Source organism: Cololabis saira, chromosome 1 (genome assembly GCF_033807715.1).
Source record: "Cololabis saira isolate AMF1-May2022 chromosome 1, fColSai1.1, whole genome shotgun sequence".
In the NCBI taxonomy this organism is placed as follows: domain Eukaryota; kingdom Metazoa; phylum Chordata; class Actinopteri; order Beloniformes; family Belonidae; genus Cololabis; species Cololabis saira.
The window spans coordinates 33,343,262-33,370,617 of NC_084587.1; the positions used below are offsets into that span (position 1 = coordinate 33,343,262).

Sequence of the window (27,356 nt, forward strand, 5' to 3'; positions counted from 1 at the left end):
TGGATGAACGGGTAAAAATTAGGTAAAAGCTTCACTGACCCAATTTTTCTTTCTTTTTTTTTGGAATCAGTTTTAAGCCTGAAATGTACAAACTGATGATTAAAGTGATAAAATATACATTAAATTAATTAAATGGGTTCATGCATTAAAATATAAACCATACTATCAGTTAAGGCTGTCTTTTTTCTTTTTCAATCACATAATTTGTTCCACCTAATGTAATACAAATGTGAATTGTACGGACATGGTCATCGTGCGGACCTCTTCCGGCAAATCAAAACCCCTCAGCTCCATAATACCCTTTGTAATCTACCATAATGCAATGCAACCTTTTTTTCTTGCATCTCATTTGTTAAATATTTTGAGGTGATGTCTGTTTGTCTTTATTATTGCTTTTTAACTCTTTTGTATACTGGTATTTGAGTTTTAAATTTGAGTTTCAAAACTTTATCATATTTTAAATCCTGTAAATTCTGTCTTGTAAATCCTATTATTTTGTATTTTATTTCATTTATTATTATTATTATTATTATTATTATTATTATTATTATTATTATTATTATTATTATTATTATTATTATTATATGTGTATGTTTGTATGTTTTAATCTCTTTGTAGAGCACTGTGAATCCACCCCGTTGTTGATTTGTGCTATAAAAAAAACCTAAAATTTGAGTTTCAAAACTTTATCATATTTTAAATCCTGTAAATTCTGTCTTGTAAATCCTATAATTTTTTATTTAATTTAATTTATTATTATTATTATTATTATTATTATTATTATTATTATTATTATTATTATTATTATTATTATTATACCGGTATGTGTATGTTTGTATATGTTTTAATCTCTTTGTAAAGCACTGTGAATCCACCCCGTTGTTGATTTGTGCTATAAAAAAAAACTTAAAATTTGAGTTTCAAAACTTTATCATATTTTAAATGCTGTAAATTCTGTCTTGTAAATCCTATTATTTTTTATTTTATTTAATTTATTATTATTATTATTATTATTATTATTATTATTATTATTATTATTATTATTATTATTATTATTATTATTATTATTATTATTATTATATGTGTACGTTTGTATATGTTTTAATCTCTTTGTAAAGCACTGTGAATCCACCCCGTTGTTGATTTGTGCTATAAAAAAAACTTGCCTTGCCTTATAAAGAAGCAGAATGTTTATCACAAGCTTTTCTGTGGAGTTAATTGATTGGGTTAACTACGCTCTCACGTGTCATGCTGGATCTGGATAATCGTGTCCAATCAACGCAAGGGATTAGATGACTGACAGAAAGTGTTGAACTCTGATTGGTTGCACATCAAAACATTCAGTTGGTCCCGCCTTATCCCGGAAGCTGACAGTCATCTGATTTTCTTTTTCCCATGTTTCCTAGCCAGCGCTAGCCAGCAAAAACAACCGTCCTATTTTCTATTATTTTCATTTTGAACATATCTACTTTTCGTCCTTATACTTATTTCTCTATCTACCTACAAGGGGAAAGATTCTCCCATACATCTACCTCCTCCACAGTCATGGACGAGACGAGTCCGCTGGTGTCTCCGCTGCGGGACTCGGGTGAGTTCAGCTACTGCCCCGTGGAGCCCCCCAGACCACCGGGCTCCGCGCTGCGGATGCCCGCCGACAGTCCGGGGCGCAGCCGCGAGAGGCAGCCGCTCCTGGACCGGGACCGGGGAAACGCGCACCGGGAACCGCACAGGAACGACTTCCCAGAAGATCCCGAGTTCAGGGATATCATCCGCAAGGCCGAGCGAGCCATAGACGAGGGGATCTACCCGGAGAGGATCTACCAGGGCTCCAGCGGGAGCTACTTTGTCAAAGATGCACAGGGGGTAAGAGTGGAGGAACATATGGCTCGTATGTTCACGTGTTGTTGCTCTGGTGTTGCTCTTTCAGGAGAGGCCTGGGATGACTTGGCAGACACTGTTAGATATTCAAACATTTAAAGTACCTTCTCCAGAATGACAAGATAGGACAGATCACAAATACATCTACCACCACGATAAACTGTCTTCTATCTGTTGGATCATTGGTTTAGTTTAGTTTAGTTTAGTTTATTTGTTAGTTCATTTTTTCATTTCATTGTATTCTTTATTTCATTCAAAAAACAAAACAATTTAATAAACACAAATACAAATGTTCCTAACTTATGAATGAAAAGGGAGCAGAAAGAAGAAGAATCTTATCTGATCTGCCCCTTTCACAAATAACATAAATTAATAATAATAAAAAAAAAAAACAAAAAAAAACAACTAAGTGAATTAAAACAACTAAAATAAAATTAAAATAACATTAAATAAAATTACCACCGCCTACGGGTATGTCAATCAAACTCAACATTTTTCGTTATATTTCCTTAACATACAGGCTTTAATTGTTCTTTTGAATGTAATGTTTGATTTGGATTCTTTGTTTTCTTTGTTCAGATTGTTCCATAAATTGATTCCTTTCACAGAAACACAACGTTCCATCAATTTTGTCCTGCATCTTGGTTTTATAAAAATCTCTGTTCCTTTTAAGTTATACTTGCTTTTTCTTTTTTTAAATCTTTTCTGAATGTTGATTGGTAAAGTTTTTTTTATGAGCTTTAAACATAATTTGCAGAATACTATGGTCTACTAGTTCATGGAATTTCAACAAATTTAACTGAAGGAATAATGGATTAGTTAGTAGTTAGTTATTTATGTTAGTTATTAATCTTTATTTCGGCTTATATACACTTTTTTACAAAACAAGATGAAAAGGTAAAAAAAACAACATTTCTTTTGCCGAAAAGGTGTAGGCTGGAGCCGTAGCCTATAGTGCCTACCCTTTTTTCTTATGATCAGCAACAAACAGCAAACAATACATAAGTAAGACAAAATATAAAATTGACGTTTCACATTCTAGAATGTTTTTGATAGTATACTTTATAATTATAGTGTTTTATATTTATTTACAGTATTTTCTTTAAACATTTCCTTAAACTTGAAGATAGAACTACACATTTTTAGGTTGTTATTACAACTATTCCAAATTTCTCTAGCCTTAATTGATGTACATCTCTTTTTAATATTTGTTCTTGCATTCGTCATCTCAAACATGAGTTTCCCCCTCAGATCATAGCGGGTTTCTTTCATCTGGAACAAATCCTGAATGTAGTTTGGAAGCAGTTTCTGCTGGGCTTTAGAGGCAAATAAAACAGTTTCGGTCATGACATCACAAAAAAAGAATAAAAATAAGACAAACGTCAAAATAGCTTTTACAAAATTAAAAATAATATAAAAATGACAATAAGGAAACGAATACACTGTTCAAAGAAAACATTACAAAAAAGTTTCCAATATACAAATAACATCTACCGAAAAAGGTGTAGGCTGAGGTAAAGCTTATTCATTGCCTACCCTCAAAAGGATTATTTAAAGTAATGAAGTAAGAGATAAGACTGCCAGTAAAACAAATTGCCTCCATGGGGATAACAAAGATTCCTCGAAAAATGAGAAAGAGAGAAAGGAAAAAGGTGCAGTCTACATGTTACCTTTATCCTTGAATAATCAAATCAAATCACCAATTAAATGAATACCCATATCAACATAGTAAGCACTCATTACTTTCATATAGAGAAATCATCCTTCTTTTCAAGGTTAAGGTTCTACTCGATTTCTAATCCCTCTCCAACTTATTCCATACATCCACCGCTGCCACTGTAGTGCATCTCAGTTTGGTGTTGGTTCTGATTTTGGATTTCCTGTATATGCTCTCCCTTCTGAGGTTGTAATGGCTTTGTCTTAAATTAAACATGTTTTGGATGCAGCATGTTCTTGTTGATTTTGAACATAATCTGTCCACCAGTTCATTGAATCTGAGCTCATTTGTTACATTACACATTACACTCATGATTGCGTCAAATAATGCAATAAAGTACATATAACTTTTATTGAAAAGATTCTGTCATGAATATTGAAAAATACACGAATAGGCTAACTCCTTTTTATAATGTAATCATGTCCCTCTCACCAAACATCGGGTAGTACAGGGTTTACCTTTTGTTTTCTCTAAAGTGTTGTAAGCCACCCTCAGCAGCCTTTTATAAAGGTACTCAGTTTTGAAAAAAACATAATGCTGAGCTAATTATACATTTACTAAAATAAGAACTCAAAGCTCAATAAACAAAATTCTTTGAAACTAAAAACATAGGACAGGTCACAAATGCATCTACCAAGACAATAAACAGTCTTCTATCTGTTGAACCATTACACTCATGATTGCGTCAAATAATGCAATAAAGTACATACAACTTTTATTTGAAAAATTCTGTCATGAATATTGAAAAATCCACAGATTACTCCTTTATATAATGTAACCATGTCCCTTTCACCAAACATCTGGTAGTAAGTACAGGGTTTACCTTTGCTTTCTATAAAATGTTGTAAGCCACCCTCAGCAGCCTTTTATAGTGTACTCAGTTTTAATGAAAACACAATGGTGAGTTATTTATACATTGCTAAAATAAGAACTCATAGCTCAATAAACAAAATTCTTTGAAACTAAAAAAAAAATCACATTTAATAATTACATTTAGTTTTGATTTGTTTAGCTCCATATTAAATGCTTTCCAAGAAAATGTTACAAGAGCTGTGCAGGCAGGTGCTCATTATTATCGAAATGCTGACGAAGGCAACATGCCAGCCAAGTCTCTTCAGCCTGTTGTCAGAGATGTCATCATCAACACACTGAGATAATATCCTTCTTATTTGTCAGTGTCTCATTAATAGATCCCCTGGCCTTCCTTTCTCTTCTGAGCATTACAAGACAGGGCAAGGATCAAATCATTAAACGGAAGGCGTTTGTTGCAGGGGAAGTTTAAAATGCACAGTGACTCAAATAAATAATGAATCAGAAATTTGCAACTTTTAGCACACATCTTCGGCATTAATGGCCACAGACTTTGTTAGGCACCACTGGATCCAAATGCCAACAGTCTTGAGCAACTCCCAGGATCTGTCCTACAAACCCTATCAGCACTGTATCTGGAATTGTGTCAATTGGGGCGGGGGATTGTTTTTGTGGACTTTGGGTTTGGATCCTCAGAAGTTTTAGTTCTACTTTCAGTCTCTTTAACACTCAGACCAACAACATTACTCTTTCTTTATCCTGTAATTAGTTTTGGAACAGAAAAATCTTTCAAGGCTGACTATATGTCGGTTTTGTATTGCCAGAAACCTTCTCCCTTCAACCCCCACCTTTCGGGTTTCTTAAGTTAGTCACCACTGGGTTTAGCAGTCATGTGCTGCCTCTGTGTGAGGATATAATTCTCTTCTATGACCACATTTCATGTTGTAATCTGTGTGTGTGTGTGTGTGTGTGTGCGCTTGTGTGAGTGCGCATGTGACATGTGATTTCTGTGTACAACTGTGAAATCACACCACACCCAAAATCTGTCTCCTCATGAGACCCTCATCTTTGGTGGACTTTTTAGAAAAGTTTACAGTATTTCATTGAGAATCTTTGCTGTTTGGTCAAGTCATTAATGGTGAACTTCAGTAATTTTAACCTGTTTTTTAAAAGTGTAATTTTAAACACAGCTTGTAGCATTTTTCCACTTTCCACTGTCTGTGTGCACTGTGAGGTTTATTGCGGTGTCAAAGTTAAAAATTGTTAATGGGGGAAAAAAAAGGTGTCATACAGAGCTCAGCACTCCATAATTTGTCCTGTGAACATCTTTATCTGCCTTTTTATCCTCACTTTCTTCTCTTTTTAACAGAAAATCATTGGCGTGTTTAAACCTAAAAATGAAGAGCCTTACGGCCAGCTGAATCCCAAATGGACTAAGTGGCTCCAAAAATTATGTTGTCCCTGCTGTTTTGGCCGTGACTGTTTGGTTCTGAACCAAGGGTACCTCTCGGAGGCCGGGGCCAGCCTGGTCGACCAGAAACTGGAGCTCAATATTGTACCCAGGACCAAGGTATCGTCCTATTAAGTGTATGTTCAACTGTAAAAAACGGTTCTTTCATGTCAACTCACAAATTGTAATCATTTAGTAGGTAAACATTTTGATCGTTTTAAATCTTTTAAACTTTTTTTTTTCCCTTTAGTGAATGATGAGTCTGTAGGATGAGGCATATTAGAGTCATGAGTGAATTATTTTGCTCTTGGCCTGTATCATAGTTATTTAAGTATATTTAAATCTGTGTACTCAAAAGGCAGTAAGAATATCTACTCAGCTTTTAAATTATTTCATAGGGAACTATTTTGTGGATTTTCTGAAGTTTAAATTTCCCTATTAGGTAATTCTGTCAAAAACTGGCCTGAAAGGATCCTCTAGAATGAAAATATAATAGTTAGCATATTGCCAATGATTCAAAAGTCAAGTGTTATTTGTTTTTTTTTTGTTTGTTTTTTGGGGGGATGTGAAATAAGCTGATTATTAACGGCTGGTTTCCACGTAAATGCACAATAGTCACTGTTCACCTCCCCTTAAATGTTTTGATGTAAAATAAGACAAACTCTTTAATTTGAATGTCTAAATATTTTCTATACTTAAAGTGAAAGTTGTAAACGTCTTTTAGAAATTATGGTAAGCTTCAGGTTATGGCTAATTAGAACTTTGTGCTCAGAACCTCCATTGAATAATGCAAAATAAGCTCTGCTTTGTGTCAATAATCTCCTCAAAAATCATCATTCACTGTTCAGGTGGTGTATTTGGCAAGTGAAACATTCAACTACAGTGCCATCGACAGAGTCAAATCTCGAGGAAAAAAGCTCGCTCTGGAGAAAGTGCCGACAGTGGGCCAGCGCTTCCACAGGATCGGACTGCCGCCCAAGGTAAACAAATACATTATTACTACACAAGTCTAATTGTATGTTTTCCCCCCAAAATTCCGGTTTCACCCTTACAAATGATGAAAGTAAAAGTTATTGGTTGATGTTTGATAAAGTGTGTGTGGCAGCATTTCAATTTTTTTGAGGATCTAGGATTTTTTCCCCCCTTTCCTTTCCTTTGATCATTTAAGCCTCAGACATTAGAGTTTAAGCAGTTTCGGGGAAGAAGCTCAGCCCCCAAAAGAAAAATGTCCCTGGTCGGGACTTTTGAGATCACTCGAGTACCGAACACGTTCGGTTGTTTATTCCTCGCTGTCCCAGTCATCTCATTTAATCTCTACCACATCTTTTTAAAATCTCTTAACGTTAGTTTACATAACGTAAATTGTTAAGAAAATGTCAGGAAACATTTCATGAAAATAAGAGGACTTTTTAAGTCAGTCTTGCTAGTTTTAAGAATTCTAGTCGAGAAACTTGTTCTGATCTTATTGGCAAAGATGTTTTGCTTAAGAAAAAATACAATTTTGACTACATATATGGAATATACGGCTTATTTCTAGAGGGGCTGTTTTTGCAGAGTACATTTGAATTTAAACCAAAAACAAAACATGGTTTTCTTGCAACATTTGCTTTCTAAGATGCAAATAAAAACTCCCACAATGAGCTAAAAGTGTATGATATTAATAGACTTTTGGTGCATGCAGCTGAAATACGCTTGATGGATCGATTGCTTTGCAGAATGCTGTGTGACTGGAGCATTTTCTTGACACTGAGGAGTGTCGGAGAGAAGCTAGCTTTATTTAATACCTCAATATTACGCTTGTTTATTGTTAATGATTAACTTCACTTCAAACACACTTTTGGATGGAGTGGAAATACACATACCTGCTGCCACAATGTTTATTTTTATCCCAGGAGTATCAAAAATACACCAAGGTTCAAAGTAAACAAGGTGTTATATTTGTATTTGTTGTAAAATTAAGATTATTGCCCCCCCCCCCCCCCCAAAAAAAAAAAATAAAACAAATAAAAACAGAGCCCACATCAGCTGTCCTTTCTGTTTCAAATCCTCCAGGTTGGCTCCTTCCAGCTCTTCGTTGATGGATATAAGGATGCAGATTTCTGGCTACGGAGGTTTGAAGCTGAGCCTTTGCCTGAAAACACAAACCGTCAGCTCCAGTTGCAGTTTGAGCGGCTCGTAGTCCTTGATTACATCGTCCGAAACACAGGTAGTCACGCTGATCCACGAAATAAAGCAGTTTTACTGCAGCATCGTCGCCCTTTTTGAGCCTTTCTTCTGTGTTACTACTGAATAAATGCTTCTGTAGGTGTTATAGACTATGTACTTCTGAATGATTAGATTGGGTTTGTCTTAATTTGAATGTTTTTGTCATCTAGACAGAGGAAATGACAACTGGTTACTAAAATACGACTGCCCCATGGATCCTGTCGGTAACAGGGTGAGGAAACGCACACACTTTCCTACACATCCCATCAGAACATTTTTATATTTTGAGCTGTTTTGTTGGGGAGAGCAAAGTATTATTTAAAGAATGAACAAGGGAGTCAGAGCAGCTGGACAGACAGACTATAAAATAAGACAAGACCACTCAAATTACCTTAAAGCGACACTACGTAACTTTTCCACCTTAATATCATATTTCCAGAGTCATTGTGATGGTACATCAACTTCCAACAGGTTTAATGACACCTCTGTCATGGTCTGAGGGGTCTGTATCGCCTTCACTGGCACTATGTAACTTTGAGGAGCATGGTAGGAACCCTGCCACACTAAAAAACTACAAATCGTTACGACTTTGACTGCTTTACGGCATACGTCACTTCCCCCTCCTTCCCGATTCGCAGTCGAGACGAAAATGGGCGGGGCGTGGAGCGCAGCTCCGCAGAAGCTGTTGCTGCGTTGCGGCTGCAGCAGCTCCACACAACAGACGTGGGAAAAAGATCCTAATGGTTTAACTTTTCAACGGTTTCCTGCTCGGAGGCAGAACCACACAGGCCAAGTATCTGATATAACAAAGTAAAAGAGTGAAAGAGTCGTCGGCTCGCTTTGGATCGCGGCTGTAACGACCAAACACCGGCTTCCACACAGTAAAGCCTGAATTATGGTTCTGCGTTAAATCGACGCAGACCTACGGCGTAGGGTACGTGGCGACACGCAACGTATGATGCGTGTCGCCGCGTACCCTACGCCGTAGGCTCTGCGTCGATTTAACGCTAAACCATAAACAGCCTTAAACCACAAACACTCACACAGACGGGTCGGATCGGATCAAAACACAGGTTTTATTCCCCACTTCGCCAGCTAAACGCAGTTGCTGTCCAGCTCTCTGCGGTGCAATTAACCCCAATCTTCAGATAAAACTAGTTTGTTGAGGAAAAAATATTAACTCTTATTTGTAGCTGCAGAGGAAAAAAATAATCTCACGAGGAAAACAAAAATATTGCTCACGCCTCGGAGCCATAATATAGCAGTCAAAAAAAAAAAGAGAAGTAAGAGGGATACAAAACATGTACTGTATGTTGTACTATTATACTAATTTATTGAAACACATGGCTCTTCAGTAGGGATTCATTATTATTATAATTAATAATAATTAATAATCATTTTTTTCTCCATATACCGCTCCCTGGCTTCCTTGTTTAAGGTATCCCGGTAAATTCCAGTTCCTTTCCAGCAGTTTAACATCTTTTTTTTGCGTTCTGTCTGTTCACTTGGTGAAACAGAAAAGTGTCCCGTCTCCTCTCATCAAAACAAATGCAGCGACGGGGACAGGATTTTTCCGGCAGTACGCGCTGGTGCTCATGGGAAACGTAGTGTTCTTTCTGGTAAAACACTACCGCTTTTGTCCAAAAGATGTCGCCAAACTCAGAAAAGCTGAAAGTTACGTTGTGCTGCTTTAAGTTTCTTTTTTCTCTGCATCGTTCTGTGACTCACTGAAATTACGAAGATAATTATGTAGATATCTGAAAACATATGTGTGTGTGTGTATGTATGTGTGTGTGTGTATATATATATATATATATATATATGTACATATTTATTATGTGTTAGCTAACTTGGATTTGAGTGGAGTTTTAACTAGAAGTGATTGCATTTCAGTATTTATTTTCTGTTTTGGGATTATAGTTTACCAATAACTGGGAGACGAGGTTTTTGATGCAGGGTTTGGCATGTATGGGGTTTTCCATGACCGATGCCAGTTTTTATGAACCAGATCAACTGATAAACAGAAACCTGAAGCCATATTTTAATTGATCTTTCTCTCCATTGTAAGATATGACAGTTTCAAGATAATCATTGATACACAAATGAACCTTGCTACAAAGTACATTTATGAAGTTAAAAAGGTTTAGAGTATCAGGGTCACTCTTTAATCTATGTATGATATCTGGAAACAAATGTAAAATTTCTAAAATAAATTATTCTCTAACACTAAAAGAAAGATCTAATGACACTCATTCTAGAAAAAAGAAATTATTTATTTGTTAGTTTTATTACCACACTGCACTGCAGGGTATAGTGTTATGGCTTATGGTATCGGGGTCATTGCTTTATTCAGTTAATTTTTAACTGATTTATTTGTTGTTTTTTTTAAGACAAATTTCCCACAATTAAATTACTGTAGTACTGTCACTCATCTGCTCCCTGTGCGGTCTCAGTCTGCAGATCGGCAGAGGAGCTGCTGGCTCGGTCTGCGGTCATGTTTACTGGAGCAGTTCTGCTTCACAATAAAACATTTGTATGAATAAATTGTTCCGCATCTGCTGGTAGACGAAAGCAGTGGAGCATATCACTTTTTTACACGTTGAACAAGAGCCAAGTCTTAACAGGTTTGTATTTGTTTAAGATGTAAAAGGTGTAGTTGTCGCAAAAACTTGATTTAACCTCTATTGTTGGCCTCAGCCGGTCTCGTTGGTGTCAGGAACAAGACCGGCCGAGACTTGATGTCGAATAATAAAAACTGGAAAAACAAAAAGAATTGGAGCAAATCTAAAACACCCTGCTCATGTTCCAGTACACACGCTAACGATTTGTGGCATTCATGACAAAGTGTAAATTTAAATCCTATTAAGAGCAGAAGCTGTGCGAGTCTAAACTCGGCAGGTCTTGCTCCGGCCTGCACAGCACCAGGTGAGAAATACTCCAAAAACACAGCTGATGAGCTCAGAGCTACCAATATTACTACTGCTGCCAGTGTAAGCTACATCTTGTTTAAGGCTCACATATTACCAAATTAAATAGTGAATGGTTCATTGCTTTCCCTCTCTCTAAAAGTAGCATTTCCTACCTAACAAGTTCAATATCTTTAAAAAAAATAAGAATTTAAGCTGTTGTATAGTTTCCGTAAGGAAGTTAAGGTGTTTTCCTTCTTCTTGAAAAAATGTGCTTGTAAGATCCAAGGGACAGTTTCAGGTATTAAACCACACATGGCAGATGTGCCTGCTTGTCAATTAGCTATATATATATATATATATATATACATATATATATATATATATATATATATATATATGTGTGTGTGTGTGTATATATATATATATATATATATATATATATATATATATATATATATATATATATATGTATGTGTGTGTATATATATATATATATATATATGTTAAGGGGTTGGCTGATGCTGGGGGGGGGGACGATAATAGACCCGATTAATCAGCTGACCCATTCATTGGTCAACTTCTGTTCATAATTCCTTCTGGGCCCTCTAGTTATAGTCAAAATATGCTATTTACATGACTTTGTGTTATAGATATGCACTTTTCTTTCCAGGACACAGACTGGGTAGTGGTGAAGGAGCCTATCATCCAGTTGGCAGCCATAGATAACGGGCTGGCCTTCCCCCTCAAACACCCCGACTCCTGGCGAGCCTGTAAGCTCCTACACTCTTACTGAGCGTTTAAAAGTGCTCTCTTTTCATTAGTGCATCCAGAGCCAAGAAAACATCCAGTTTTAAAAACTGCTAGTCTGCTTGTACTCTACCACTGTTTCTTTCGTTGTGATCATTTTATGTCTCTTATAATAATTAATGCGGGCTCTTTAACCCTACTTCTCCGTCTGTTCTGCAGACCCCTTCTACTGGGCGTGGCTGCCCCAAGCCAAAGTTGTTTTCTCTCAGGAAATCAGAGAACTAGTCCTACCCAAACTATCTGACCCAAACTTTGTCAAAGACCTCGAAGAGGACCTATACGAATTATTTAAGGCAAGTCGAGCTACATTATTAACGGATGTTGAAGAAGGATGTGTATGAATGGGAGGAATTGAGAATTTGAATTTAAAACGACTTTCCGTTGTAGATTGAAAGGGTTGTTGTCTTCTGTGTCTCACAGAAAGATCCCGGTTTCGACAGGGGACAATTTCACAAACAAGTAGCTGTTATGAGAGGGCAGGTGAGTCTTTTCTTTTACACGATTTTTCCAGAACCAAAGGCTCAGGCTATGCTGAAAGAGAGGATATCCCTACAGGTGTTTCATGCAGCAGCATGAGACGCAGCTCACCATGTCTTTGACCTGAAATCAAGGTTTTTATATTTACAATCTTCTCCCTTTTCTATCCAAAGATCTTAAACCTGTGCCAAGCCCTGAAGGATGGTAAAACCCCCCTCCAGTTGGTCCAAATGCCCCCAGTTATTGTGGAAACTGCTAGAGCACCTCAGAGAGCTAATAGTGAGTCCTACACGCAGAGTTTCCAGAGCAGACGGCCCTTCTTCACATGGTGGTAGGAAACGAAGATGAGCAGGGGAACAGCAGGAGGCTGGAGTCTGGACTGAGGAGCGTCTGTTTATGGACAGAGACAGAATCTGAGAGCACAGGGTTTTGTGTTTTGTTTTTTTTTATTAATTAAAAATCCTGAAAATAATTCTCACCTTCTCTCCTTGCCGATATTATGGTACAGCCTGTGAGTTAGTGAGTGGAGAAATGAGGCCAAAGGGGAAGGTTTTCCCGACATCTTCACCGTTTGCTTCCGTGCCTTGTGTGTATAAGAAAAATGTAGGTGATGAGGATTCTGTTCCCTCCTGAGAGTGATACCGGTGAGAAAAACATTTCTTTGCACCCCTGGGTGCATATTATGCTTGCTCACTTACACATGCATGCCAGTCAGAAGCCTCACATCTGTGTTTGGATGGAAGGAAATGCATTCCATGATTTTCTTTTTTTTTTGGTCATACCTCTTTGCCTTTTAATACTGCATATTCCCTCCCATGCAGTCAAAAGCCCCAGGCTGGTGAAAGCAGTGTCACTAGATATGTGTTTTGTTTTCTAACAAATAAGAGACGTGCTTATTGTGATTGAAGTCATTCAGATTTGGAAAGCGGGCACTAAATACGTAACAGGACCTCTGTGAACTTCTTTCCAGTTGTTGATTGCTCCTCTGAAGGCTCTGATCGGCTGTTAATTAGGGGTGATATTGCGAACCTTAGGTACTTTAGATGAAGGAAGCTAAACATGTTACAGTGGCCAGTGTTTGGCTGGTTTACCTGCTTTGGCTTTCCCTCAGAGACGGGTTAAATCATCTGCACCTAAGCAGAGCGGGAGAGGAGTCCCCACCAGCTCCTGTTCGTCTTGGCTTCATTTTTATGTTCAGTTAATTTTCTGGCTACTGGATGGACCCAAGTAAACAAAGAAGTAACTTCCTGCTGTACTGAACTGACAAGAAATGTATTGTGATAATGCACTGTATAATTTGTATGTAATATTTAATGATAGATTGTAATTAAAACATATTCAGCTAATACAGATGATTTGCATTCTTGCTGCTGTGCCACAAATCTGATCTAGTAAAATATATTTAAAGCTGCTATAATCAATAATTTACTTTTTAAGACTTTTTTTTTAAGAGGCTGTCATATTGCTCCCAATTAAATGTGCTCTACTGACGTTGCTGTTGACAGACTCATGTTCAGCTGTTTTTATTGTGCCCTTTGTTCACCAGCTGACAGCTGTGCTCCTGAACTCTTAATGAAATGCCTGCAACATACTTTGGTCAAAAATATCACTTTCTAATCCGTGAAAGATGTTATTGTGTTCTGAGACAACATGCGGCACCCAGTCTTGAAAGTTCATACAGTGTAGATGATGTCACCTATGATTTCTTGTTTTGTGGGTTCGTACACAGAAATATTGGATTTACATTCACCAGAAGGTAAAGCACACACAAATAAAAACATCAAGTTTGAAATACTCTTAAAACTTTAATTTAAATGCTTAAAAATGTTGTATAATGATCAGTTTAGTACCACACTCAATTCGTTGACACTGGATTACAACAGTCAAGTCATGATCACTTGAATTTCCGTGTCTCAGGTCAGTCACTGTTAAACACAACTAGTTTGATTTGGTTGTGTCTTTCTATTGTATAATTCTAACACATTCAAACAGATTTACTAAAAACCTAAGTGATTTCCTACCCCTACACAAACAGCACGAGCACTAGTGTCTGCTCAGGTGATGGCAGAAGCTGCAAACAGTACCAAAACAGCATGTCCTTATGTTTCAAGTATTCACATTCTTCACATTGTCCACGCGTGTGGGTGTGTACTTTTCATCAGTGCAGGATGCGATGAAGGTAGCGTTCAGAGTCTATGGCACCATCCAGCCTCATGCCCAACCTCCACGGTTTGAAGGGACTTTGATTTTCTTCTTCTTTTCTTTCTTTGTTTTCCTCATTGGACAGGTGAGATTCTTCCAGACTCGGTGTGAGATTGGACTCGTCATTCTCAGCAGTGTAGTCGGATAATGGCTCCTCGGCCCTTAAGACACAGATAAAACTCTGGTTTAGAAAATCTCTTACCAGCTTGCAGTTTATGAAGCAGTTTGGGCACATTAGAACAAGTCTTTCACATGAAATGCTTGTGTAAGTAGATCAGTACAGTCACAAATGCGTCTTTATAATCCTAATTCCCCTAATGTCGAGCTGGTGGTCAGAGAGCAATGTGTTTGACCACCAAACGGCAATAAAAACCTCATGATTTAAAAGAGAACACTCATATGGAGCAAAGAACAGGCTCCTCTCGTGGATGCAATACCAGATCAGCTTGTAGATGGTAATACGTTCAACATGCTATACTCTTAAGGAGACAGAACTAAGTGAAAACACTTTTCAGGAAGATAAAATACAAACAAACCATTCGGTGACTAAAATGGAAACTGTCTATGTAGCGTACTTATGAATATCTCAAGCCATTTCACAAAAAAGCCAACCCGTACTGGTAAAAATAGCTTTAATTCACACCTTTATTTAAGGGAAATAACACAAAGTAATTTTGGAACTCATGCAGTTTTTGTAGCCGTAAGGTTTGTGCAGATAGGCCCTGTGCTGTTGCCTGCCTTCTGCATTTCCTTTTGGGTGAGGTTGTACACAGTGAAGAATAAGTCCTCATGTGCCGTGGCTCGAGTTTGCATGTGTGTGTGTGTGTGTGTGTGTGTGTGTGTGTGTGTGTGTGTGTGTGTGTGTCGTGTGTGCACTGGTATGTACAGAGAAGAACACAGTCATGTGAGGTCATTGTGAGTTTGTCAGGCCCTTCACAGTTTGCACATTATACTTAAAGCTACATACTCAGGACCTACAGTGTATGCTATCAGACACTTTCACGCACCTGAGATGTCCTGAAGCTCTGAAACCCTTATGGTCTCTGTGTCCATCCACTCTGATTCCTGTCTTACTCCTTGCTCGGACTCTCAGTCCCACCAAGGCCTGGGCCAGCCCTGCTTCATCCTCTCTCTCCTCCTCTTGCCTCTTTTCCTCTTCGGTTTTTTCCACACCTGTATCCATATCCTGCCACACCAGCTTCGCCCGATTTTCAGCATTTCTGTCCCCCGCACCTCTGAACAGTCTCTGCAGCTGATGCATGTTCATTCCCGAGAAGATGTTGGAGTATCCAGACTTCCTGCTCCATCGGTTGGAAGGTTTCCACTGCAGAGGCTGATCGTCCTCAGAAGAGCCGGGCGCCAGACCTTCAGCCATCACACAGATTCAGAGCGCTTTCAAGCTTTTACACAGTGATAAAAAGAAGGTACGATGACCTGAAAGATAAAATAAAAGGAGAGAGACCAAAGTAGTGACCTAAGGATACACAGATCAAAGTCACAAGCAGACGCTTCATCTGGCAGACAGTTTTCCACGACTGCAGCTCGGTAACCTAGTTACTGCAGCCAATCTTCCCTGCGTGGGACAGCCTTATCTCATTACACACGGGTATTGGGTTAAGGATCTCAACAATGATAACACTCATGCCTTTGTACACAAACATGTATTTATTTGTTATAATTTATTATATGAATGAATGAATGAATGAATTGTTTATTTCGGTTACATTACATTATTTGCAATTCAAACTGTGTGTGTGTGTGTGTGTGTAAATGACAAAACACTTTCATACAAGTTTACACTCATCAGTTTCACACAAAAAATAATAATAATAATAAACTCTGTAACCGAAAAAGGAATAGGCTGAAGCCAAAGCTTATATTTGCCTACCCTGTACTTTCCAACAGAAAACCCAGATTATCTGCAATATGAAAAGAAACAAAAAGAGAAATTTCCCTTTAAATTGTTCTGCTTAACCAAATTATACTCCAATCATTTAGCATTGTAATCCTTAATTATTTTACTTTTCAATATTTTTTTAAAATTCAATAGAGATTTACACAGTTTCACTTCATCACTAAGTTGATTCCATAATTTGACTCCCAAAAATGAAACACATCTATATTTAACATTAGTCCTCACACGACATCTTTCAAAGACCCACAGCCTTCTTAAATTATAATTTGTTTCTCTTAATTTAAAGAAATGCTGAAAACAAGCAGGAAGGCTATGATATGATATGAATTATATATCTTAGTATCATTCGAGCAGTTGAAAAGTGCACTCAATGTAAAATACATAAAACCACCAACAAATAAGTTAATTATCCTTGCGTATTAAAAAATAATGTTCCACTTATCTTAAGCTCTAATGAAACCAGTTTACAGTGGCTCACTTTAAGCCATTTTGCAATACTAAGAAGAAGAACCAAGAGTTCTTAGCTGATCGCTATTGATAGAGGGATGAATCAGCAAACCAATGCATGAGGATGTCGATGTCGACATTTAAAAGCTCCCTTTACCACATAGACTGACAAAACATGCTACTATACCCAGAATGGTTCTGTTTTCACATCATATATATCTAATAAACATATTTAACATCCTGAGAATTTTTTCTAACAAAATTAGAAACAAAGTTCAGTTTACATTAAAAAGGTACTTTGGAAAAAAAAACTGTGACAAGTATATTTACAGTGCTTACCCCCCAGCAGCTTGAGTGAAGCAGTCTAACAAGGCACTACACACCGACAGACAACCTAATTACTGAACCAGCATTCAGACAGCACGCTTCACACGACCTAATGCTGAGTCGACCCACTTCCAACCACAGCGTCAGAACCGACGGGAGACTAATCCATTCATGACGTCAGTGCCACAGAGCTTGCCTCAATGAGCCAGTCTGTACGTAAGTATGGAGACAGAAACAAACAGAAGGCTGTAAAAGTCCAGGAATAAAGGGTTCCTACACACAACCTGAAGATGCCCATGTGGAGAAGTGGTAAAAAGCTCTTTGGTGCTTCATATTCACTCATGTCCATCCTTTGTATCGTTGACCTTGATAGGTCACAGATCGAACACAGGACCCAGACTTACTTCTGTTAAATATAGTATAAGAATATAAATATGTTTTAAATATGCCCCCCCAAAAAAAGAGCTTTAATTACACTGAGATGTTAAATTCTCGATTGGTATCAGAGAGGAACTTCACTTTTGTTGCGAGTTGCAGAGTGAATATCTCTTGTGTACTTACTTTCTGATGCTGGTAATCCACCAAAACATGTTGGGTTTTGTTTTGTTTTTTAAATTAAATCCCATTTATTTACATAAAAGGCTGTTTTCTGTTTTTTTTTTTATCATGAAAGCATCCAAAATGATGTGGCTCATTTAACAGCACTAACTGTAAAAAATGCTACTTGTAAGCTAAAATAATGTTTCATGGCAGCATGTGCCCTTTACAGTGGTTGATAAAGTGGTTTTAATATAGTGGGAATTCTTTTAAATATTCACAACAGTTAAAACATTTTTAAATGTCACTTTTTTACTTTTAAACAATAAATCAAGAGGTAACATGGGCTCTGTGACATGGATCCATGACTTGAGGATATTCAGTTTAAAAAGCACAATTTTATTTATTTTAAAATTATTACAAAAATAATAATTACATTGTATTACAAAAATACAAACTATAGGCAAACTATATCAGCTACATCATGATGAGACGGCAGTTACATGTTTTTTTCCTCCTTGCCACATTTGTTGCACTTTTAACTCCTAACTTCCTCACTTTGTTTTGTTTTCTTAAGTATAGATCAAACTTTTCACAAAATACAAGAAACGTTACATTAGTCACAACTTTAGTTAATTTCTTTCTTGAATTACTCAGGAGCACCTGAAGGTAACATACAATTATGTTAATGTCTTAATTTTAAGACCATTCCTCAGGTGTGTGAGCTGGTCATAAGCAGGTGCGGGTTCTTTTATTTTTTCCAGAAACCTGAAAAGGTATTGTTTCTGCTCGTGTCGCAATCTATCACTTGCTTCTGCAGACAGAAAAAACAAACAACAAAAGATGTCTTGCCTTTTTGTGGGATTGTTGAAGTCTCGTCGGGTTAATTTCTCCAGAACATGTGGTCAACAAAGAGCATCATATATCCGTGGTAAACCACCTAAAGATAAAATAAGTGGGACGGTAAGTTAATGAGCTCTCTTCTTACTAGAACATTGAATGCTCGTGTATAGGCTGATTTATGGTTCCGCGTTACACCAACGCAGAAGCTACGGCGAAGGGTACGCGGTAACACGCAACGTACGGCGCTGGTCGCCAGGTACCTCTGCGTCGATTTAACGCGGAACCATAATTCAGGCTTAATGCCGCGTTCCATTTGTCCTCGGAAGTGGGGATTTCCCAGTTCCCAGTTGGATTTTTCAACTGGAACCCCCTCGAAGTGGGATTTCCCACTGGGAAAGTGGGAGAGTCTTCACCCCCCCCGAGTTCACATTCCAAGATGGCTGCCCCGGTTGTAAACAGTAGAAGAGAACTCTGTAAAAATTTGTAGCACTTCATTCTAGTTTTGGTCACACTAAATCAGTTGTATACAAGTATAGTTCGGCATATATATGCTGCTATAGTGTAATTTACATTTTTCATGTGGTATATGCGAACTACAAACTTGTTTACCTACTTTGTAACTGGAACGCTGATAACTCGGCTGTGACGTCATTCCCAGTTCCGGAATAAACTGTGTATTTCTCTGCAGGAGAGCGTCTTCGTCCTGGGTGTGATGTTCCTGACCATCCTCGGTCCTTCTGGTTGGATTCTCTCTCATTTGGACTCTTATAAAGGTCGACAATGAAGGGGAAATCATCGATTACAAGCAATGTCAATGCAATTTGAGTGATTTTTGGATGTCATTAAAATGAATAAGTAACAAAACGGTGGATTTTTTTTTAACTGGTGTAGTTCATGTTAATCTCCAACAGGGGGCGTATTTTCTCGCCGGAAGTGAAATGTCTAGGTAAGGCTAATTTATGGTTCCGCGTTACACCAACGCAGACCCTACGCCGTAGGTTACGCGGCGACGCGTCGATTTAACGCGGAACCATATTCTAGGCTTTAGGACGGCGTCACTAGAGGGTTAATATTATAGATCCATGGTCCGCGCTGCTGCGACGTCGTCATACGGCGGCCATCTTGCCACAGGAGACAACCTTAACTTGCTCAATTCTGAACAGATTTTCAAACAGTTTGGTTTGTTATTATGAACGTCAGAGATGTAGTTATGACACTGCATACGTGAATAATTATAAACATTGAAAAACGTACTTTTATATGAAAATAACCAGAAACAGATAGCTATGACATGGTATTTATATTAAATCAATATTTCTATAGTATTCTTAGTAATATTTACATTATAACATATATACATATATATTATTACCATATTGTGTGTGTGTGTGTATATGTATATACATGTTATGTCATGATATAGCCTATACATCATAATGTAATAATATATAAACATGTTATAATGTCATATAAATACAATAATGTAATATATATTATATGGTAATATATGTTATAATGTAAATATGACTAATAATACAATATAAATATTGATTTAATATAAATACCATGTCATGGCTATCTGTTTCTGGTTATTTTCATATAAAAGTACGTTTTTCAAAGTTTATAATTATTCACAAGTATGCAGTGTCATAACTACATCTCTGACGTTTATAAAAAAACAAACTGTTTGAAAATCTGTTGAGAATTGAGCAAGTTAAGGTTGTTTAAGCAGTACAGGCACCATTAAACACAATGTTAAAGTGAGCGAGCTCTCCTGTGGCAAGATGGCCGCCATGTGACGACGTCGCTCTGCATTGGCAGCAGCGCGGACGAGTCATCTAGCCTTTATATATGTCTATGGTTTCCATTTAATAAGAAATCTTAATTTAAAATTGCCATTTTGACTGCACACTTAACCCCGTGCAGCATGAAATCGCAGCTGCCGCTGAGCCAGAGCCGGCCGGGGCCGGGCGGAGCCTCTGCTGCAGCGCTGCGGCTGCAGGAGGAGCTGGTGGCCGAGCTGGTGGCCGCGGTGCACGGCGCCCTGCAGGCGGCCGCGGAGGCAGCCGTCGGGGAAGTGAAGACACTGCTGCGGCGGGCAGCAGGAGACATCTATGAAGACCTGCGCCGAGAAAACCAGTCCCTCAGGGAGCAGCTGCACAGAGCAGAGGCTCTGCTGGACTCTGCTCGCTGCAGGGAGGAGGGCGCTGTCAGTCCCGGCAGGCAGCTCCGGGACGAGCTCTGGTCCGGAGACGGGTCGGATATCGAGGATGATCCCCTGGGACGGGATGCATTCAGTCATCTCAAAGATGAACGCGTGAGCAGTGAGTAGTAGTAGGTTCCACCCGTCCCTTGAAATACGGAATTGTTCCGTAAAGCCTGAATTATGGATCTGCGTTAAATCGACGCAGAGGCTACGCCGTAGGGTACGCGTACCCTGCGGCGTAGGCTCTGCGCTGGTGTAACGCGGAACCATAAATCAGCCTTAATTGGGAATTAAAAGTTGCGTTCCGTATTGAACCAAATACAGACACATATGCTCTTATTTATGTCATAATATACAGGTGAAGGTCGGAAAATTTGAATATATTGCAAAACCTCATTCGTAGTAAATTCAACTTAAGGTGAAACAAATATCTCTCTCTCTCTCTCTCTCTCTCTCTCTCTCTCTCTCTCTCTCTCTCTCTCTCTCTCTCTCTCTCTCTCTCTATATATATATATATATATCCCACTACATGCAAAGTGAGGTATTTCAAGCCTTTATTTGTTATAATTTTGGTGATTATAGCTCAGTTTATGAAAACCCCAAATAAAAAATTAGAATATATTATGAAATCAATAAACAATTCAACCAAAATTATAACAAATGAGACTATGTAATATACATGTATTAGTTTCACCTTTTAAGTTGAATTATTGAAATGAATTAACTTTTACACCATATTCTTCACCTGTAGCTATATTCTACATCTTGGCTGATGTGGACATACAATAGCATAGGAGGTTATTTCAGTTGCTAGTATGGTTGGCTGTCCGTACAGTCATGCAAGTTCAATGCTATTAAAGCACTTTAAATCAAAGCGTTTTGTTTTTTCATATAAAATAACATTTCTATGCATTTTAGAATTTTTGGGGATGTCCCTTTTTTTGGCGCCTGCGCTGCTGACATCGGGGTGTCCTTTATTTCTATTTCTGAAAGGTGGCGACCCTAGCAGTGAGGGAGATAAGAGATGTGGCCGTGATGAGATCAGACGGCGCAACAGTGATGCGGATGCACAGCTTCCCAGAGAAACAAGTGATGGGTCTTTTGCAGGTAACGACATTTGTTTGATCTGTCACCTTGCAGATCAGAGTGGGCGACAGCGAAGGACCTGAACTAATTGATCTAATACTGCAAATACCAACCACAGGCCCATGTGTCATATTTGATGCACACATTTGAGACGTACACTACCTCATGCAAACAAATTGTTTAATAAAAGATGAAGGAAAAAAATTACCAATGTTTGTATAAAATAGTTCAAAAACTGTTAACAATAACAACAAAACACTTCAAATAAAAAAAACAATTTAATGAGACTTTTGCGTATTTCATATTGGCCATTAAAGCATTTTTATTCTTGGCCTGTGTGTGTGTATTCATCTTATTTTCAAAAACTTCCAAACCAAGTTTTCTGCCCCATAAACCAGATTGTAATGCAGCTTAGAGTTCCCAGAGCTCCATGCTGAGCTGCAGTCCCACCCCCTGACCACCTCAGTGTCTGCTCCTGTTTATGTAGTCGTCACTGTGGTAAGTAAAGATTAAAGCTGCAAGCAACGATGAACGGGCCCTGGCACCCTTGTGCACGTTCAGGCGTGCTGCAGTGGAAGCGCTTTTATGACTTGCATGTAGATTCTTCAGGCCTGGACATTTAGCGGATGACACCAGCCACGACTCTCTATGTGAAACCATTCAAAAGTTATGGCAGAAAGTAGGATCTATCAAATATGGACCAATCAGATGAAGGGGGGGCGCCCTTTTTGGCGTCTATCGTCGCCACGGTAACGCTTTTGACTGAGAAAAGTAATGCACATTGATGCAGGATCGAGACGCACGTTACGGTTCGGGCAAAGAAGCAGCTGAAGAAATGTCATAAATTGCGCCAAAATTACACGATTAATTCAAAATGGCCGACTTCCTGTTCGGTTTCGGCCATGGCGCCAAGAGACTTTTCTTTAAGTTGCGACATGATACAGGTGTGTAGCGATTTTCGTGCATGTATGTCAAACCGTATTGTGGGGCTTGAGGCACAAAGTTTTCTAGAGGGTGCTGTTGAGCCATTAGGCCACGCCCATTAAAGCAAACAATGAAATATAAAATTTATCGCCAGGCCTGGCTTGCGTGCAAAATTTGGTGACTTTTGGGGAACGTTTAGGGGGGCAAAAGGGCCCTCATTTCGTCGGAAGGAGGGAAAAAAAAAAACGAGGAAAAAAAAAATTCCTACAGATACAATAGGGCCTTCGCACTGTCAGTGCTCAGGCCCTAATAACTCTTAGTTCTCCTGCTCACTGATAGTTAATACTAATCTCTTCTTTGGACAATATATCTGTCCCTCCTCTCTGTTCTTCATTCCCTTTTCCTGCTCTACGTTTTACGTTGATCTTGATCAGTTTAATTCAGAAACTCAAGTATCAAGACTTTCCTTTAATTAAAGCACTTTCACCATGGAGTCTTAACACTAAGAGGTTACCCTTTGTCTATTCGACAAATTTATCTTATTTCCAAAGTGGCAGCTTTGGGTTTTCAGCTTCCAAGTTATTGCATTGTTGAAAGCCAATTACCGGTATATTATTTGAGATTTAAAAAGCACTCAAATGTGCTCAAGTAATTGTGGGGTGGGGGGATCCTGAATCCTTATATTTGTAGAAAATATGGATAATGAAAAGCTTTAGTATAAAGAAACATTTTCCTATGCTCAGTGCTGACTTGTTTTTTTTTTTTCTAAACAGATGTCTCTGTAGCGTGTACAGTGAAGGTAGAAGATGCGAACTCTGTACAAGGCCCACAATACCAAGACTCCCCCCCACATCCCACCATTGACTTCAATTCTACATTAGAGCAGGTCCCTACAAAGTGGGAGGAACCAGAGGTGGCAGCCGATGGTGCGTCTCTGTCATTGGATTTCATCAAAATGGAGGATTTAATCCAGGAGGACATGGAGCGGAAACCACAAGTACCAGATAATCGAAGCCAACACCCGCATCAGCCGAGCAGCAGCAAGCTGGATCAGGGTAAGAAGGAAGAGGGGGTAACTGGTCAGATTAGTTTACATTTTACTGAGGTTTTTCCACTAGTTATGTCTTCTGTTGTGTAGCAATAAAATGGATTTGGTTTCACTGAAACAGACTTCTTTATAGATTTGGAAAAGGAAGGAAGAAAACGGTTACTGATGCTTGTGAAACTGTCGGTCTGAAGGGATATATCTACATGAACAAATAAATGACAAGTGCAGCCACTTTGAAGAGAATAAAGAATACAAATGTAGTGGGTCTGATGGTATGCCAGTGAAGGTATGGACATGCCCATGAGAGAGAGGAGTAGAGTATTTAAGCAGATTGTTTAACAACATCTTGGAGAAAGAAATAATGCCTGAACAATGGGGGAAATGTATATCCGTTTTGATTTTCAAGAAACACAAATTATGTCTAGAGCTGTAGCAACTACAGATGTATAAAATGGATTAACTACACAAAGAGGAAGGAACTCGGAAGGAAGGGTAGACAAAGCGTATGACAGAGTGCAGATGAGGAAATAACAGTATTGCATGAGGAAGTCTAGAGCGGTCTGGAACCTGAAGTAGCAGAATATGACACGTATGAGGTCAGCATGACAGCATTGACATATCCAGTAGGAGGAATGGGGAGATTTCAGGTAGGGGTGGGACTGCATCAATGATCAGCCCTCAGAACCTTCCTGTTTCCATGGTGATGTCTTGTTTGATAGATGAAGTCTGGTTGAAGGTGCGAAAACTAGAGACAAAGAAGGTGCAGGAGTTCAGACATTATCTGCATGTATATGCTGGATATTTGCAGTGTATTTATCACAGTTACACAAATGACATCATGCTTAGAATGATTTTCTAGAACAGAAAAGGTTGTAATAAAAACATATTTAAAAAAAATGCCATAAAGCTTAATTCCCCCCGTAATTTTCTACAGTTTAATGTTACATAGCATTTTCTTTAATTTTATTTTTTTCCAACAGCTCTTCTTCCAAGCGTTACCACCAGCCTCCGGCTACCCACAGATCTTCAGTCTGGTTCCTCAGGTTTTTCAAATATCGTCCAAATGCCAAAACCAACTGCCGTATCACAAGCCCCCACACGGGTCTATGGAATCCAAGCCCAAGCAGGCTACACTTTTGGTCACGCTGTCCCCGCTCTATACACCTGTAAGTTCTGCAGTCAAACCTTCCACCTGCCCAGCTTGCTGCGGCGACACTTCAGCCAGTGCCAGCAGAGGCTGCAGCAACGTTGTCAGCAGCCCAAAGCAGGAGGCAAAAGGAGCAAGCTGCAGCTTTACCCGCCAGGCTGCAGCCCCTTCTGCTGCACAGTGTGCAACAGAGAGTTCAACCGCATGGAAAATCTGAAAACTCACCTTCGTATTCATACAGGAGAGAGACCTTACACCTGCTCTGTCTGCTCCAAGTGTTTCCGCCACTCTGGAGCCTTAACACGTCACTTCCGTATCCATACTGGAGAGAAGCCTTACATCTGTGGACAGTGTGGAAAGTCTTTCAGAAACTGTGGTGGACTCAAATTCCATCAGCGCTCTCACACCAAATAGCTGCAACTTTGCAGGATGACTTCTCTCGTGAGCTTTCTGCTTCAGGTCCTGCACATGCTCACATGTAAAGGGGCATTGCATGTGTCGTTTGATACTTCTTCCAGACAATCTTAACCAATCTGTTACTTATTTCATAGGAAGAGTAGGCTTTGTGAATTCACAACGTTTGAAAGGGATACAATCTTGAGTGTAAAAAAAAATATATAACAAAAGATCTCAAATGTTCAATTTGATTCTGTGAAGGATCTTTTTTTTTTTCCTTGGCAGTGTCTCACAAAATATGGTATCATTTAAGTTTCATTGATCGATTATTCTTAAATACTATGGATGTCATCTTATCTGTTGTGTGCCTCGCTTTTCTGATTGGCTGATTGGCTCCTGTACCCTTGTGACCCTGAACAAGGCTTTGAGATTTGTTGATAGAACAGGCCTTGTTCTGATATGCTAACATACTTTCTTCTTGATATTACATAATTGCATTCAGTTTATAGTTTAGTATGGACCTGTTGGTAGATTGGTGCAACATGATGCATGAAGCCAATATATTAGCAGTATATGCACAGCTTGGAGGCATATCAGGCAGCTCAGCAGGTTTGGGTATTTGGTATTTTCCATCAAAAGAGAATTTCCATCACAAGTTGTTAATTTTACATGACATTTCTGGTAATGAGGTTGATTTTTACTTCACATTAGAAAACATACAGATTCAACTACCCCTTAGATATAGTGTTACAGTTTGAATTGACTTTGTATTTTAAATTTGTCGAATAAATTCAAAATGTAAATTCAATGACAGACTTTTAAGACAATTGAATAATTTAATACATCCTGATATTTTCCAACAAGATATTTTCTTTAAAATGTGATAACTTTCAGTACTTTGGCCTGATTAATTTAATGTTTCAATATAGGTTTTATCTTAGATATCATCAGGATGGGGATTAGTGAAGAATTTTACAGCAATTTAATCCAAAACTGCTGCTGCTCTGGAGCAGATTGAGTTCAGCGTTAATTACATGATGATAGATTTAAAAGAGAGACACAATTGTGGCGCTCCAAATCTGGGGTTAGACTCGCTGACCCACTTATCTGGATTTGTGGCACAGGCCCAAGGTGTCCCTTTGAACTTGTGTTGTCTTAATCTTTCACTCACAAAGCAGAATTTAACAAAATTAAAGGAGCAATAGCTGGGATAGGCTCCAGCCGACCCCCGTGACCCTGCAAAGGATAAAGCGGGTATAGATAATGGATGGATAAAGGAGCAATCACATGTTATAATACTCCCATAATAAAATATAATGTGTCTTTGTTGGGAGTTTGGATCAACTTTAGCACAGTAGCTGTGTCTGTCAACTGATATAACAATAATTACACACTTTTTTGATATTTCATATAAAAATCCAGTGTGTGGGTTTATATGTAGGCTTTAATGCAATTCATCATTTTATTTTATTTTATTTCTTTATCATTTGAATAAAATCCCAGGATGGACCAGTTTGTCTTCCATTCTCTTCTTGTGCTTTATTTATGCAAATAGGTTTTTATGACCGCACCAAAAAAACGTGTCTAGATAAATATATTCTGAGGAGAGCTTAGGAAAATATGTTTGCGTCAGTCTCTGTTAATTTAAATGGATAAATGTGTTTGTAGAACAGTTTGTTCAAGGATAAGCAAACAAAACAGTACATCATACCTCCTGCACTTCAAAAGCTGTTCCATGATCACTGATAGCTGACCATTTGCACTGTTCATAGTTTAGTGTTTTTCATCACTCTATCAGTGTTTTCCTCTCCCTGTACTTGTTATCTGTTCATTTTGGTGTGAAAACAAGTTTGTACGCACAAAAATAAAAACAAAACAAGAAAACTAACATCTTCTCCGGATCAAAATGCATATAAAGCTAACTTTAAAGATTTTGTTAAATTATGGTACTAACCATATCCAGAAATTTGTTAAAAGAATAAGAAGACAAAGCTCCATATTGGTTTAGTGGTATGTCTGTTAGAT

At 38.3% G+C, this 27,356-nt stretch overlaps 3 protein-coding genes across 6 annotated transcripts; 2 read left to right on the top strand and 1 right to left on the bottom strand.

Moving 5' to 3' along the window:
* The first annotated feature begins 1,383 nt into the window (after positions 1 to 1,383).
* On the top strand, positions 1,384 to 13,688 carry pi4k2a (phosphatidylinositol 4-kinase type 2 alpha). Its single transcript, XM_061720684.1, has 9 exons — positions 1,384 to 1,863; positions 5,775 to 5,975; positions 6,704 to 6,835; positions 7,908 to 8,061; positions 8,231 to 8,292; positions 11,640 to 11,739; positions 11,936 to 12,069; positions 12,197 to 12,256; positions 12,427 to 13,688. The coding sequence occupies exons 1-9, from the start codon at positions 1,546 to 1,548 to the stop codon at positions 12,586 to 12,588; spliced, it is 1,323 nt and encodes a 440-aa protein (XP_061576668.1). The 5' UTR covers positions 1,384 to 1,545; the 3' UTR covers positions 12,589 to 13,688.
* Positions 13,689 to 13,751: 63 nt separating this feature from the next.
* On the bottom strand, positions 13,752 to 19,691 carry avpi1 (arginine vasopressin induced 1). Of its 4 annotated transcripts, none has more exons than XM_061720680.1 (4): positions 19,138 to 19,691; positions 18,534 to 18,621; positions 15,463 to 15,889; positions 13,752 to 14,616 (listed from the first exon to the last, which is right to left on the bottom strand). In XM_061720680.1, exons 3-4 carry the CDS (start codon positions 15,828 to 15,830, stop codon positions 14,412 to 14,414), a joined length of 573 nt encoding a protein of 190 aa, XP_061576664.1. In that variant the 5' UTR covers positions 15,831 to 15,889; positions 18,534 to 18,621; positions 19,138 to 19,691; the 3' UTR covers positions 13,752 to 14,411. The 4 variants fall into 4 exon arrangements, with proteins under 4 accessions (XP_061576664.1, XP_061576666.1, XP_061576667.1 ...); XM_061720682.1 differs by having other exon boundaries at positions 19,134 to 19,691; XM_061720683.1 differs by lacking the exons at positions 18,534 to 18,621; positions 19,138 to 19,691 and adding exons at positions 16,344 to 16,374; positions 17,157 to 17,323.
* A 603-nt stretch (positions 19,692 to 20,294) lies between these two features.
* Positions 20,295 to 27,219, top strand: LOC133443448 (gastrula zinc finger protein 5-1-like). The gene is made up of 4 exons (XM_061720685.1): positions 20,295 to 20,848; positions 21,724 to 21,837; positions 23,514 to 23,795; positions 24,769 to 27,219. Exons 1-4 carry the CDS (start codon positions 20,452 to 20,454, stop codon positions 25,347 to 25,349), a joined length of 1,374 nt encoding a protein of 457 aa, XP_061576669.1. The 5' UTR covers positions 20,295 to 20,451; the 3' UTR covers positions 25,350 to 27,219.
* The last annotated feature ends 137 nt before the right edge of the window (positions 27,220 to 27,356 follow it).